This window comes from Pseudophryne corroboree, chromosome 4, assembly GCF_028390025.1.
Source record: "Pseudophryne corroboree isolate aPseCor3 chromosome 4, aPseCor3.hap2, whole genome shotgun sequence".
Classification (NCBI taxonomy): domain Eukaryota; kingdom Metazoa; phylum Chordata; class Amphibia; order Anura; family Myobatrachidae; genus Pseudophryne; species Pseudophryne corroboree.
The window spans coordinates 775185623-775202119 of record NC_086447.1 but is presented as its reverse complement, the minus strand read 5'-3'; the positions used below and the strand labels follow the sequence as shown (position 1 = coordinate 775202119).

The 16497-nt window shown below is 45.2% G+C and overlaps 1 protein-coding gene across 1 annotated transcript in view; it reads right to left on the bottom strand.

The window, feature by feature from the left end:
* KCNH1 (potassium voltage-gated channel subfamily H member 1) overlaps positions 1–16497 on the bottom strand; it is a 966177-nt gene that overhangs the window by 896349 nt on the left and 53331 nt on the right. The window contains exons 4-5 of the mRNA XM_063918272.1: positions 8679–8807; positions 608–726 (exon numbers count right to left, since the gene is read on the bottom strand). Coding sequence (XP_063774342.1) covers positions 608–726; positions 8679–8807 — 248 coding nt within the window. The remainder of the gene's footprint in view (positions 1–607; positions 727–8678; positions 8808–16497) is intronic.

Here is a 16497-nt window from a genome sequence, read left to right as displayed (position 1 = left end):
CATTAGGCCAACACCCATTGGCCGACAGTGAATAGGTCAACACTAGAAATAGGTCAACACGGCCATTAGGTCGACATGAACAAGGTAGACATGCAGAAAGGTCAACATGAGTTTTTTTGGGTTATTTTTATATATTTTTTTAACTGTTTCATACTTTATGATCCACGTGGCCTACGATTGGGAACAGCAACCTGTGCCAAATGCAGCAGTAGCGGAGTGAGGCACCTTGCCCGAAGCGAGCCATGTGAGGGGACACAGTGCACTAATTGGGATTCCCGGTCACTTTATGAAGAAAATGACACCCAAAAAAAACATGAAAACTCATGTTGACCTTTTTTCTTGTTGACCGTGTTCATATCAACTTAATGGCCGTGTCAACCTATTTCTAGTGTTGACCTAGCCACCAATAGGTGTCGGCCTAATGGGTGTCGACCTAGACACTGTCGACCATGAGTCCCATACCCACTTATCCATTCAATGGTAAGTAGTGGTTTCACCGAGACATGGGGCAAAATGGCTGAATGAATTCTTATGAAGAGTGGTTTAGCCAGCAAATAGGTGTCTCCCCTGTATGTAGGTGATAGGGGCAGTTTTATCTACTCATTACCTCAGCGAGCCGGGAATGTTTATGCACGTTTTCCCCCTTATGGACTGTGGGAGCAATCTGTTGCAGGACCCCTCTGCTGCTTGTTAGCGCTCTTGTCAAGCGTGCTAGTTTCCCCCAACCTGCAAAGGAAAAAAAAGATAGTAAATGGTGATTTGTTTTGTTCTGTCCACTGTACAAATATATGAAATGTATTATTATTATTATTATTATTATTATTTTACATATTTACACAACAAGGATGGTATTGGAAACCGGCGCTTGGGATAATGGCATAATGCCAGAGTCTACTGAGCATGCGCAGGTCTCTGGGAACATGGCAGCCGCACCTTGTTCCTGGGGACATCTCTAGTGCGCATGCGCAAATCACTCAGCAATAAGTGCGGGACTCTGGAGGGGTAAGTACAATATATGGGTGCAGGGTGTGCATTGTGGCCCCCCCTGAACCCAGGGGCCGGTGTGTACTAAGTAAGTATACTAAGCCCAATTCTCACCTCCCTAATCCTTCCTCCCCGCAGCCTGACCCTAACCCTCTTCTCTCCCGCTGCCTGATTCTAACCCTCCCAGGTGGTGCCTAAACCTCCCCCCCCCCCCACACCCCCCTTCCCTGTTGACTAAAACCTAACCCTCCCACCCCCGTGGTCTAACCCTAAACCTCCCCGGTGCTGCCTAACAGGTCCCTTTTAATTCTTCTTATAAAGACCAACTAAACAGTCGTCACAGGAACCCTCTCAAAAAGTTAATGTTGTTCTCTTTATAAAGAGAACTAAGAATATAATGGTAAAATGGATATGGTTTGCGCTATAGTCATATCCCCTTATCTCCCATGCTAGCGAGCATGGCCAGTGCCAGACTGAGGCATAAAGGGCCCACCGCAGAGCCAGATTAAGGGGGGGATGCAGGGCATACTGTACCCCGAGCCACCCTCTGTCAGGGGGCCCCCCAGCCAGAGCACACTGACATCACTAGCTTTCCCTCTTAGGCAGCAGCAGAACCAGCAGCCAGAATGTGAGCAGGACAGTATGCAGTGCAGGCAGAGACACAGGAGTATCAAGTTTCATGAGCTACCGACAGAGCTTACCGACCAGAGGAGAGATAGGAGGGCGGAGAGAGCTGTAAGTGACACAGGAAACCCAGCTTCTCCTCCTCCCCGCCTGGGTGTCTGAGTCCTGTGTAAACTTTTATGCAACTAAACCATTTGGTTGTAGAGATAGAGACACACACAGAGTCCTCCTGAGTCCTGTCCCAGTATGTAAGTAGTACAGAGGTTGATGCTATTCTTGCATGTGACAAGATAAATTATTTTATTTTTCTATGTGTGTTTAAAGGTTAAGTTGTCTTTGTTCCACTACAAGAAAGTTTATAAAATAGTTGTCTTTCAATTAGGTGGAGCTATAAACCGTACCCAGGCATTATTAAACTATTAGTTCAAACTAATATACATCATTGGTTTAAATTTAATATACACAATCTATACCTCCCACCATGACCCATTCCAGGAGGGACAAAATGCTTTCTACCTGGATTTCCATCTTAATTTATGATTGCAATCACCTGTGTTGAAATACCTTTCTTATCAATTAAGTAGTTCAACACATATATTAAGCGGGAAGTCCAGGTAGAGGGCATTTTGTCCCTCCTGGAATGGGACATGTTGGGAGGTATGCACAATTCAATATACATCCTCCACCTTCCGTCGGGGCCCCCGTGTCTTAAGTAGTGATGAGCGGATTCGGTTTTACTCGGTTTTACTCGGTTTTACTCGGTTCTCAAAACGGCATCTTATTGGCTCACGGATGTCACGTGTTTTGGATAGCCAATAAGATGCCGTTTTGAGAACCGAGTAAAACCGAGTAAAACCGAGTAAAACCGAACCTCGCTCATCTCTAGTCTTAAGTGCCCTGGGCATCCCCAAGGCTTAATCTGGCCCTGGCCCACCGGAGGAATGCAGTGGGAGGGATCCATGATTAAGGGGTGGGCCAGCCACCAAAGGGGATATGACTAGCCACTGCAGAGGCTTGGACAACCATTAGAGAGTGCATGGTCTGGGCCCCTTGATACTGTAGATCATGGGTCTTCAACCTGTGGCCCTCCATCTGCTGTGGGAACTACACATCCCATCATGCACTGCCATAGTTTTACTATTAAGGCATGCCAAGACGGAAGCAGGGCATGCTGGGTTGTGTAGTTCCACAGCAGCTGGAGGGCCGCAGGTTGAAGACCCATACAGTAGATAGATGATACTGTAGATAGATAGATAGATAGATAGATAGAAAGATATTCCATTGTTGTTTGCAGTATAAAGTATAATATACTGTATAATATATAATTCAGGAGCACAGTTTGGAGAATGATCCCCAGAGGAGGAGATAGGTCCTAGGGAGAGAGGCCCACCAGGTGTTTGCTATGAAATAAGGGGGTGTGTTTGACATTGCTTCTAAAGCATCCCATAACCAGTGCTGTTTCTTGCGGCGGGCGAGCCGTGCAAACGCACGGGGCGCCCGCTGCGGCACTTCTTGAGCACTTTCAATCCCCCCTCCCCTCTCCTCCCGAGTGCCCAGCTCGGGGGACCGGGTTTCGCGGGATGACGCGTTTGCGTCGTGACGTCACGACGCAATCGCATCATTCCGTGAAACCCTGCCCCCCGAGCTGGGCACTCGGGAGGAGGGAGAAGGGGGAGCCAAGCCGGGCCGGCGCCACGCAGACGAGGGAGAGGCGGCTGAAGAGAGGGAAGAACCACTTCAAATGTAAGTCAGCCCCTCTCCCTCTCTCTCCCTCCCTCCCCCCCACCACCACCTGCCGTACTGTGTAAAATGGGGACACCTGTCTGCCGGAATGTGTAAAATGGGGACACTTGCCTGCCGTAATATGTAAAATGGGGACTCTTGCCTGCCGGAATGTGTAAAATGGTGACGCAGTCTGCCGAATGTGTAAAATGGGGACACTTGCCTGCCGTAATATGTTAAATGGGGACTTTTGCCTGCCGGAATGTGTAAAATGGGGACGCAGTCTGCCGGAATGTGTAAAATGGGGACTCTTGCCTGCCTTATTGTGTAAAATGGGGACACTTGCCTGCCGTAATGTGTAAAATGGGGACACTTACCTGCCGTAATGTGTAAAATGGGGACTCTTGCCTGCCGGAATGTGTAAAATGGGGACGCAGTCTGCCGGAATGTGTAAAATGGGGACACTTGCCTGCCGTAATGTGTAAAATGGGGACACTTACCTGCCGTAATGTGTAACATGGGGACTCTTGCCTGCCGGAATGTGTAAAATGGGGACGCAGTCTGCCGGAATGTGTAAAATGGGGACACTTGCCTGCCATAATATGTAAAATGGGGACTCTTGCCTGCCGTAATATGTTAAATGGGGACTCTTGCCTGCCGGAATGGGTAAAATGGGGACGCAGTCTGCCAGAATGTGTAAAATGGGGACTCTTGCCTGCCTTAATGTGTAAAATGGGGACACTTGCCTGCCGTAATGTGTAAAATGGGGACACTTGCCTGCCGTAATGTGTAAAATGGGGACACTTGCCTGCCGGAATGTGTAAAATGGGGACACTTGCCTGCCGGAATGTGTAAAATGGGGACACTTGCCTGCCGGAATATGTAAAATGGGGGCACGTGCCTGCCGCAATGTGTAAAATGGGGACACTTGCCTGCCGTACTGTGTAAAATGGGGGCCCGTGCCTGCCGTACTGTGTAAAATGGGGGCACGTGCCTGCCGCAATGTGTAAAATGGGGACACTTGCCTGTTGTACTGTGTAAAATGGGGGCACGTGCCTGCCGCAATGTGTAAAATGGGGACACTTGCCTACCGTGCTGTGTAAAATGGGGACACTTGCCTGCTGTAATGTGTAAAATGAGGACTTTTTTTTATCCTGTGGTGGCCGTGATTATGAGATCAGATGAGGCCACGCCCATCTTAACAAAGCCACGCCCATTTTAATGAGGCCACACACCCTTGCCGGGAGTGCGCGCACTTTTCCTCTTTATATCTATGGGGGGGGGCACATTTTTTCTTATGTGAATGGGGGGGGGGTTTGGGGTGCGCATTTTTAAATCTCGCACTGGGAGCCAAATTGGCTAGAAACGGCCCTGCCCATAACCTTCTCCATTAATGTCACACAATGACGTGCGGTGAGGTTAGGCAGAGACTTTGCTGTCATACTAACATTTGTGCCAGAGTTTTGACTGTATAAAGTAAATGAAAACTACAAAGAATATGTTAGAAATATCTTCTTTGCATTATTCTAATCATTTTTTTAGCCAAAACTCTGGAGTAAAAAGTCTATTGCACCTATCTTTTCTGCACATCTCTGATCAAAGCTCACATTTCTAGGAGTTTATACTGCTGCACCTGTGTATAATGCCCAGATGTACCCTTTGGCTCATACATTGTGTGTAAATCTGGCTCTGGTGCTAGCCAGTGCCTCCCTGATGTCACCATAGCAGGGATTATGGATGCTATATAGCTCCCCATCTATCTACTCAGGACATAGCAGTCTAGATTGGGAATGATGGACAGAGCCATCAAATCAGGACAATGTCATCAAAATTGAGAGCGTTGTGAGATATTACTATAGTGGTATTAATTAATATATAATACATTTGTACGGCTCTAAGGGGCATATTTACTTAAGTCAATTTTGACAAAACTGATTGGTAAACAGCAGATTCTACGTGATTGCAGATCTTATGAAATTATAGCAGATAGCTGATGCTTTTTACTTTAGTTCCAGAATAGCAGGTCTGACAGCAGCTTTGGAAATATGACACAAATGTAACAACTGCCATAATATTTTCCTACAAAAGCTTCAGTTTTTGTTTAAAAACTATAGGTTTAGAAAAATAGGTTTAGAAAATGATATAGGTTAGGTGAAAGGAAATGCTATAAACATTATACAAGACTCGTGTGCAGGATATCTTCAACCTCTTAAACAAATGTAACAAATCTGCCTTTAAACAAAGGTTGTGTTGTGGTGGGTTTGGAGGTAAGTAGGACTTCCCATAGCAAACAGTCATCTTCCAGGTAACATTTATCAAGAACATTCTATAAAATGATTGGTGAAAGCTAATTGGTTGCAATGGGAAACTTCTCCACTCTTTCCACTGCTTGATACACCAACCCCATTGTAACTAACCAATAAAAAAAAACTGAATTGTTTTTCTAAGTGCATAATCATGTTTGCCATGAGGGCCGCTGTCCGTATAAGTGTGTGATGTATTCCAGAGCTGTGTATTTTTATTGGCTGACTGGAAGCTGTTCTTATGTCTGTGTAACAAGCTGCTATTTGATTAACTCCTTTACAGAAGACGCATTTTTAAAAGCAAAATAAATACTTCTTCTTGCAAATAAAATAATAGTGAATTACTACAGAAAGCATTATTCAGTGCACAGGACAGTCTCAGGATCTCATTAACAGCAGAGATAAAAGACCAGAAATGGCTTTGTAAATGTAATACGGGTCACCGGTTGGCAGAAGATAGAAGTCTGCTGTTGGACTCTGAATGAGAATGAGTCATGTTTGCTTTTTGGAACCGTGAGATATAGCAGGTGCCATCACCAAACTAAATGTATAAATCACACTTTCATAGCCTCTATCTTTCTTTGTTCAAACTGATAATCATTTCATTAGATAGATAGATAGATAGATAGATAGATAGATAGATAGATAGATAGATAGATAGATAGATAGATAGATAGATAGATAGATAGATATTTTTATTGTCATTGTAAAAAAGCACAACGAAATTACAATCCAGGTCATCCATATATAGGTGCAGAGACGTGCAGTCAGAGTAGGCATACTACCTGTCAAACTCCTGAGATTTTATATAAAAACAATTAAAATGATACAAAGAAGATATTTATAATATAAACATCTTCTTTGTTTATTGTAATCCTTTTTATAGCTAACACTGACCAGTTTTGTGGAGATCCCTGAAGCTGCAGGTAGATGAGAGATAAGGCAGCAACAGCTCTGCCTCGGTTCTACAGGCAAACACTGCTTTGTAGAGCTGGGGGAGGGGCCACACCACTGCCAGTAAAGCTGCACAGAGACCGAATAGAGGCATGCCTCTGAGTCTGGGGGAGGGCCTTGTGCACTGATAGACACTTTCATGTGTCATGTGTCCAGGAAGTGAACTGTATTCGAAGCTCAGTCAGCAGTAGCAAGAGCAGACACAGGGATGCAGTTAGGAGATGCAAAGAATGCTGTAGATTAGTGTAGTGAGGAGAGAGTTATAGTGATAGGGGATGAAACAGGCTCCCAGCATTTAGACCCATTACCATGTGTGCCTCCCCAGCCATTCACCACACCACACGTCACTGGTAGACAGATGCAATTAACGGCCAAAGACTGGATACCATCAGATGTATTTGCAGTTCCTTGCAAACGTATGAGGTAATCGCAAATCAGGGTGAATAAAAATCAACCATGTAGCAGACTCTGCTGATTCTTACACATTTAAAATTATTGGATAATTTAAAGCCAGAAAAACTGTACACCAATGTAGCTAGATTTAGGGGTAGAACAGCACCCAGTCAGATTCTAGCTATCACCTTCTAGAGTGTGTTCCTAGGTAATTCACATCTAGTATATTGGAATTTTCTATAGGTAATAATTGCACTGATCCTTTTTTTAAGTTCTAGTAAACCTATTCCTTATTCTTATGTTTGTAAACTCCACCTAATATTAGATGTTGAACTTGAGGTAGAGATCTTCTTTAATTTTCTCTCATTTTATTGACTATTTCCATAACCACCCTGATCATGGTGGCTGTGCTCTGTCTTAGGGGCATATTTATCCATGTATACTGTAGTTGCAGGATATCCACCCAAAATATTTGTTTGTCTTACCGGCGAATATGAAGGATCCCCTGAATATTTTCAATTGCAAAAGCAACCCCAATGGCTACAGATCTGTAAGATCCCTCCCCAGTACTCTCTGCTTGCACTTGTGCAATCATCAGGCATCGCATGCACAGTAGCATGGCAGGCTCCCAAGACTCAAAGCAAAGTACAGTAATTGTATTAGCGATCACTTAACTTTTACACATAGCGGGGACGGGCTCCTATCCCTTCATGTGATTTCTATACATCTCAGTCGTGCACAATTTCTTATCAAAAAATGACTAATGATCATCACTGTTCCTAAAGCTGCCCGTTATGTTCTTAGTCACATATTAATATCTGCTAGGGCCACTATAGCTCAGCACTGGAAGATCCCCTTCCTCTACCCATTTACTAAAATTGTATCTAAAACTCAATTTCATTTTAGAGAGGTTCCTTATTCTTGGGCCCCCTCTTCTCCCATTATGAAGTGGCTCCCATGGTACATATTTGTCACAGAGGGTAAGGGTGCCCCCCTGTTCATTCTACTTCACTGAGTCCCTCTCCTCCCTTCACTTTACATGAAGCTCCAATGGTGGTTTCCGATGCCTGACATACAGGATATACTGTATTTCCTGGTTTATTACTTGCTGGATGCCTGTAGATAACCTGTCTCCCTTTCCCCATTGTTATTGTTCCTCATTCTTTTTTCTGTATCCACATCATTTTACTTTTTCATCTTTTCAATAAAAATTTTATGTTGCAAAAAATTAATAATGAATGTATCGACCTCGCTATTACTTACATTTCATGGATTTATGTGCTGTTTTAAATCCCCTTGTATAACCTTTAAGATCCTGACTTCCCCTCGCAATAATTAACAATCAACAATCAATACAATATTAGACAATTTACAGTACCAGTAAAATGCTTACTGGAAATATACGCTTATAAAAATCAAGAGAAAGAAGGTAATATTTGCATAAACTGATTATCTCCAAAAGACGCCAAAAGCAGCTACAAGCTGACAGCATGAGGGGTGATGGGAGGATATCTGAAAATAATTCCTGTTCTTACGAAAATATGCAACAAATGATAACAGAGAAAGGCTATTAGGCTTATGTAATTACTGTATACTACATACTCATTTCTGCAGCATTGCTGAATATAAATAGGAACAAAAACACACATCCCAATGTTCCGTCTCAATATGTATTACAAAAAAATCTTCTATACAAACCTTTGGTTGAATCATCCTCAATTGGCTGCTTAAAAGCTGTGATATCACTAAAAGTGCAAAGAAACAATACAACTTTGTCCTGTTCATTTCGGATGGGAGCAATCTTCACAAAGAACCACACAGGCGTCCCTGAAATAGGAATGTTAGTGTTAGCGATTTGCAGAAGACTTTTTGTCACATGTTCACAATCTAGTGGGAGAACATCAACCTTTTGTCTGCAGCAGGAAATGAGACAGAGGGAGAAAAAATACCACTACATATAGAAGGGTACTACGTAGTGATGAGCGCCTGAAATTTTTCGGGTTTTGTGTTTTGGTTTTGGGTTCGGTTCCGCGGCCGTGTTTTGGGTTCGACCGCGTTTTGGCAAAACCTCACCGAATTTTTTTTGTCGGATTCGGGTGTGTTTTGGATTCGGGTGTTTTTTTCAAAAAACCCTAAAAAACAGCTTAAATCATAGAATTTGGGGGTCATTTTGATCCCATATTATTATTAACCTCAAAAACCATAATTTCCACTCATTTTCAGTCTATTCTGAATACCTCACACCTCACAATATTATTTTTAGTCCTAAAATTTGCACCGAGGTCGCTGGATGACTAAGCTAAGCGACCCTAGTGGCCGACACAAACACCTGGCCCATCTAGGAGTGGCACTGCAGTGTCACGCAGGATGTCCCTTCCAAAAAACCCTCCCCAAACAGCACATGACGCAAAGAAAAAAAGAGGCGCAATGAGGTAGCTGTGTGAGTAAGATTAGCGACCGTAGTGGCCGACACAAACACCGGGCCCATTTAGGAGTGGCACTGCAGTGTCACGCAGGATGTCCCTTCCAAAAAACCCTCCCCAAACAGCACATGACGCAAAGAAAAAAAGAGGCGCAATGAGGTAGCTGTGTGAGTAAGATTAGCGACCCTAGTGGCCGACACAAACACCGGGCCCATCTAGGAGTGGCACTGCAGTGTCACGCAGGATGGCCCTTCCAAAAAACACTCCCCAAACAGCACATGACGCAAAGAAAAAAAGAGGCGCAATGAGGTAGCTGACTGTGTGAGTAAGATAAGCGACCCTAGTGGCCGACACAAACACCGGGCCCATTTAGGAGTGGCACTGCAGTGTCACGCAGGATGTCCCTTCCAAAAAACCCTCCCCAAACAGCACATGACGCAAAGAAAAAAAGAGGCGCAATGAGGTAGCTGTGTGAGTAAGATTAGCGACCGTAGTGGCCGACACAAACACCGGGCCCATTTAGGAGTGGCACTGCAGTGTCACGCAGGATGTCCCTTCCAAAAAACCCTCCCCAAACAGCACATGACGCAAAGAAAAAAAGAGGCGCAATGAGGTAGCTGTGTGAGTAAGATTAGCGACCCTAGTGGCCGACACAAACACCGGGCCCATCTAGGAGTGGCACTGCAGTGTCACGCAGGATGGCCCTTCCAAAAAACCCTCCCCAAACAGCACATGACGCAAAGAAAAAAAGAGGCGCAATGAGGTAGCTGACTGTGTGAGTAAGATAAGCGACCCTAGTGGCCGACACAAACACCGGGCCCATTTAGGAGTGGCACTGCAGTGTCACGCAGGATGTCCCTTCCAAAAAACCCTCCCCAAACAGCACATGACGCAAAGAAAAAAAGAGGCGCAATGAGGTAGCTGACTGTGTGAGTAAGATAAGCGACCCTAGTGGCCGACACAAACACCGGGCCCATTTAGGAGTGGCACTGCAGTGTCACGCAGGATGTCCCTTCCAAAAAACCCTCCCCAAACAGCACATGACGCAAAGAAAAATAAAAGAAAAAAGAGGTGCAAGATGGAATTGTCCTTGGGCCCTCCCACCCACCCTTATGTTGTATAAACAAAACAGGACATGCACACTTTAACCAACCCATCATTTCAGTGACAGGGTCTGCCACACGACTGTGACTGATATGACGGGTTGGTTTGGACCCCCCCCAAAAAAGAAGCAATTAATCTCTCCTTGCACAAACTGGCTCTACAGAGGCAAGATGTCCACCTCATCATCATCCTCCGATATATCACCGTGTACATCCCCCTCCTCACAGATTATCAATTCGTCCCCACTGGAATCCACCATCTCAGCTCCCTGTGTACTTTGTGGAGGCAATTGCTGCTGGTCAATGTCTCCGCGGAGGAATTGATTATAATTCATTTTAATGAACATCATCTTCTCCACATTTTCTGGATGTAACCTCGTACGCCGATTGCTGACAAGGTGAGCGGCGGCACTAAACACTCTTTCGGAGTACACACTTGTGGGAGGGCAACTTAGGTAGAATAAAGCCAGTTTGTGCAATGGCCTCCAAATTGCCTCTTTTTCCTGCCAGTATAAGTATGGACTGTGTGACGTGCCTACTTGGATGCGGTCACTCATATAATCCTCCACCATTCTTTCAATGGTGAGAGAATCATATGCAGTGACAGTAGACGACATGTCCGTAATCGTTGTCAGGTCCTTCAGTCCGGACCAGATGTCAGCATCAGCAGTCGCTCCAGACTGCCCTGCATCACCGCCAGCGGGTGGGCTCGGAATTCTGAGCCTTTTCCTCGCACCCCCAGTTGCGGGAGAATGTGAAGGAGGAGATGTTGACAGGTCGCGTTCCGCTTGACTTGACAATTTTCTCACCAGCAGGTCTTTCAACCCCAGCAGACTTGTGTCTGCCGGAAAGAGAGATCCAAGGTAGGTTTTAAATCTAGGATCGAGCATGGTGGCCAAAATGTAGTGCTCTGATTTCAACAGATTGACCACCCGTGAATCCTTGTTAAGCGAATTAAGGGCTCCATCCACAAGTCCCACATGCCTAGCGGAATCGCTCCGTGTTAGCTCCTCCTTCAATGTCTCCAGCTTCTTCTGCAAAAGCCTGATGAGGGGAATGACCTGACTCAGGCTGGCAGTGTCTGAACTGACTTCACGTGTGGCAAGTTCAAAGGGCAGCAGAACCTTGCACAACGTTGAAATCATTCTCCACTGCGCTTGAGACAGGTGCATTCCACCTCCTATATCGTGCTCAATTGTATAGGCTTGAATGGCCTTTTGCTGCTCCTCCAACCTCTGAAGCATATAGAGGGTTGAATTCCACCTCGTTACCACTTCTTGCTTCAGATGATGGCAGGGCAGGTTCAGTAGTTTTTGGTGGTGCTCCAGTCTTCTGTACGTGGTGCCTGTACGCCGAAAGTGTCCCGCAATTCTTCTGGCCACCGACAGCATCTCTTGCACGCCCCTGTCGTTTTTTAAATAGTTCTGCACCACCAAATTCAAGGTATGTGCAAAACATGGGACGTGCTGGAATTTGCCCATATTTAATGCACACACAATATTGCTGGCGTTGTCCGATGCCACAAATCCACAGGAGAGTCCAATTGGGGTAAGCCATTCCGCGATGATCTTCCTCAGTTGCCGTAAGAGGTTTTCAGCTGTGTGCGTATTCTGGAAGGCGGTGATACAAAGCGTAGCCTGCCTAGGAAAGAGTTGGCGTTTGCGAGATGCTGCTACTGGTGCCGCCGCTGCTGTTCTTGCGGCGGGAGTCCATACATCTACCCAGTGGGCTGTCACAGTCATATAGTCCTGACCCTGCCCTGCTCCACTTGTCCACATGTCCGTGGTTAAGTGGACATTGGGTACAGCTGCATTTTTTAGGACACTGGTGACTCTTTTTCTGAGGTCTGTGTAAATTTTCGGTATCGCCTGCCTAGAGAAATGGAACCTAGATGGTATTTGGTACCGGGGACACAGTACCTCCAACAAGTCTCTAGTTGGCTCTGCAGTAATGATGGATACCGGAACCACGTTTCTCACCACCCAGGATGCCAAGGCCTCAGTTATCCGCTTTGCAGTAGGATGACTGCTGTGATATTTCATCTTCCTCGCAAAGGACTGTTGGACAGTCAATTGCTTGGTGGAAGTAGTAAAAGTGGTCTTACGACTTCCCCTCTGGGATGACCATCGACTCCCAGCAGCAACAACAGCAGCGCCAGCAGCAGTAGGCGTTACACGCAAGGATGCATCGGAGGAATCCCAGGCAGGAGAGGACTCGTCAGAATTGCCAGTGACATGGCCTGCAGGACTATTGGCATTCCTGGGGAAGGAGGAAATTGACACTGAGGGAGTTGGTGGGGTGGTTTGCGTGAGCTTGGTTACAAGAGGAAGGGATTTACTGGTCAGTGGACTGCTTCCGCTGTCACCCAAAGTTTTTGAACTTGTCACTGACTTATTATGAATGCGCTGCAGGTGACGTATAAGGGAGGATGTTCCGAGGTGGTTAACGTCCTTACCCCTACTTATTACAGCTTGACAAAGGGAACACACGGCTTGACACCTGTTGTCCGCATTTCTGTTGAAATACCTCCACACCGAAGAGCTGATTTTTTTGGTATTTTCACCAGGCATGTCAACGGCCATATTCCTCCCACGGACAACAGGTGTCTCCCCGGGTGCCTGACTTAAACATACCACCTCACCATCAGAATCCTCCGGGTCATTTTCCTCCCCAGCGCCAGCAACACCCATATCCTCCTCATCCTGGTGTACTTCAACACTGACATCTTCAATCTGACTATCAGGAACTGGACTGCGGGTGCTCCTTCCAGCACTTGCAGGGGGCGTGCAAATGGTGGAAGGCGCATGCTCTTCACGTCCAGTGTTGGGAAGGTCAGGCATCGCAACCGACACAATTGGACTCTCCTTGTGGATTTGGGATTTCGAAGAACGCACAGTTCTTTGCGGTGCTACTGCTTTTGCCAGCTTGAGTCTTTTCATTTTTCTAGCGAGAGGCTGAGTGCCTCCATCCTCATGTGAAGCTGAACCACTAGCCATGAACATAGGCCAGGGCCTCAGCCGTTCCTTGCCACTCCGTGTGGTAAATGGCATATTGGCAAGTTTACGCTTCTCCTCCGACAATTTTATTTTAGGTTTTGGAGTCCTTTTTTTACTGATATTTGGTGTTTTGGATTTGACATGCTCTGTACTATGACATTGGGCATCGGCCTTGGCAGACGACGTTGCTGGCATTTCATCATCTCGGCCATGACTAGTGGCAGCAGCTTCAGCACGAGGTGGAAGTGGATCTTGATCTTTCCCTAATTTTGGAACCTCAACATTTTTGTTCTCCATATTTTAATAGGCACAACTAAAAGGCACCTCAGGTAAACAATGGAGATGGATGGATACTAGTATACAATTATGGATGGACTGCCGAGTGCCGACACAGAGGTAGCTACAGCCGTGAACTACCGTACTGTACTGTGTCTGCTGCTAATATAGACTGGTTGATAAAGAGATGTAGTAGTATGTATAAGTATAAAGAAGAAAGAAAAAAAAACCATGGGTAGGTGGTACACAATTATGGACGGACTGCCGAGTGCCGACACAGAGGTAGCTACAGCCGTGGACTACCGTACTGTACTGTGTCTGCTGCTAATATAGACTGGTTGATAAAGAGATGTAGTAGTATGTATAAGTATAAAGAAGAAAGAAAAAAAAAACACGGGTAGGTGGTATACAATTATGGACGGACTGCCGAGTGCCGACACAGAGGTAGCTACAGCCGTGGACTACCGTACTGTACTGTGTCTGCTGCTAATATAGACTGGTTGATAAAGAGATGTAGTAGTATGTATAAGTATAAAGAAGAAAGAAAAAAAAACCACGGGTAGGTGGTATACAATTATGGACGGACTGCCGAGTGCCGACACAGAGGTAGCTACAGCCGTGGACTACCGTACTGTACTGTGTCTGCTGCTAATATAGACTGGTTGATAAAGAGATGTAGTAGTATGTATAAGTATAAAGAAGAAAGAAAAAAAAAACACGGGTAGGTGGTATACAATTATGGACGGACTGCCGAGTGCCGACACAGAGGTAGCTACAGCCGTGGACTACCGTACTGTACTGTGTCTGCTGCTAATATAGACTGGTTGATAAAGAGATGTAGTAGTATGTATAAGTATAAAGAAGAAAGAAAAAAAAACCACGGGTAGGTGGTATACAATTATGGACGGACTGCCGAGTGCTGACACAGAGGTAGCTACAGCCGTGGACTACCGTACTGTACTGTGTCTGCTGCTAATATAGACTGGTTGATAAAGAGATGTAGTAGTATGTATAAGTATAAAGAAGAAAGAAAAAAAAACCACGGGTAGGTGGTATACAATTATGGACGGACTGCCGAGTGCCGACACAGAGGTAGCTACAGCCGTGGACTACCGTACTGTACTGTGTCTGCTGCTAATATAGACTGGTTGATAAAGAGATGTAGTAGTATGTATAAGTATAAAGAAGAAAGAAAAAAAAACCACGGGTAGGTGGTATACAATTATGGACGGACTGCCGAGTGCCGACACAGAGGTAGCTACAGCCGTGGACTACCGTACTGTACTGTGTCTGCTGCTAATATAGACTGGTTGATAAAGAGATGTAGTAGTATGTATAAGTATAAAGAAGAAAGAAAAAAAAACCACGGGTAGGTGGTATACAATTATGGACGGACTGCCGAGTGCCGACACAGAGGTAGCTACAGCCGTGAACTACCGTACTGTACTGTGTCTGCTGCTAATATAGACTGGTTGATAAAGAGATGTAGTAGTATGTATGTATAAAGAAGAAAGAAAAAAAAACCTCGGGTAGGTGGTATACAATTATGGACGGACTGCCGAGTGCCGACACAGAGGTAGCTACAGCCGTGAACTACCGTACTGTACTGTGTCTGCTGCTAATATAGACTGGTTGATAAAGAGATGTAGTAGTATGTATGTATAAAGAAGAAAGAAAAAAAAACCTCGGGTAGGTGGTATACAATTATGGACGGACTGCCGAGTGCCGACACAGAGGTAGCTACAGCTGTGAACTACCGTACTGTACTGTGTCTGCTGCTAATATAGACTGGTTGATAAAGAGATGTAGTAGTATGTATGTATAAAGAAGAAAGAAAAAAAAACCTCGGGTAGGTGGTATACAATTATGGACGGACTGCCGAGTGCCGACACAGAGGTAGCTACAGCCGTGAACTACCGTACTGTACTGTGTCTGCTGCTAATATAGACTGGTTGATAAAGAGATGTAGTAGTATGTATGTATAAAGAAGAAAGAAAAAAAAACCACGGGTAGGTGGTATACAATTATGGACGGACTGCCGAGTGCCGACACAGAGGTAGCTACAGCCGTGGACTACCGTACTGTATTGTGTCTGCTGCTAATATAGACTGGTTGATAAAGAGATGTAGTAGTATGTATGTATAAAGAAGAAAGAAAAAAAAACCACGGGTAGGTGGTATACAATTATGGATGGACTGCCGAGTGCCGACACAGAGGTAGCTACAGCCGTGAACTACCGTACTGTGTCTGCTGCGACTGGATGATAAATAATGATATAAAAAATATATATATATCACTACTGCAGCCGGACAGGTATATATTATATAATGACGGACCTGCTGGACACTGTCTGTCAGCAGAATGAGTTTTTTATAGAATAAAAAAAAAACACCACACAAGTGAAGTCACACGACGAGTGTTTAACTTTTTCAGGCAATCACAATATAGTATACTACTAACTATACTGGTGGTCAGTGTGGTCAGGTCACTGGTCAGTCACACTGGCAGTGGCACTCCTGCAGCAAAAGTGTGCACTGTTTAATTTTAATATAATATGTACTCCTGGCTCCTGCTATAACCTATAACTGGCACTGCAGTGCTCCCCAGTCTCCCCCACAATTATAAGCTGTGTGAGCTGAGCACAGTCAGATATATATACATAGATGATGCAGCACACTGGGCTGAGCAGTGCACACAGATATGGTATGTGACTGAGTCA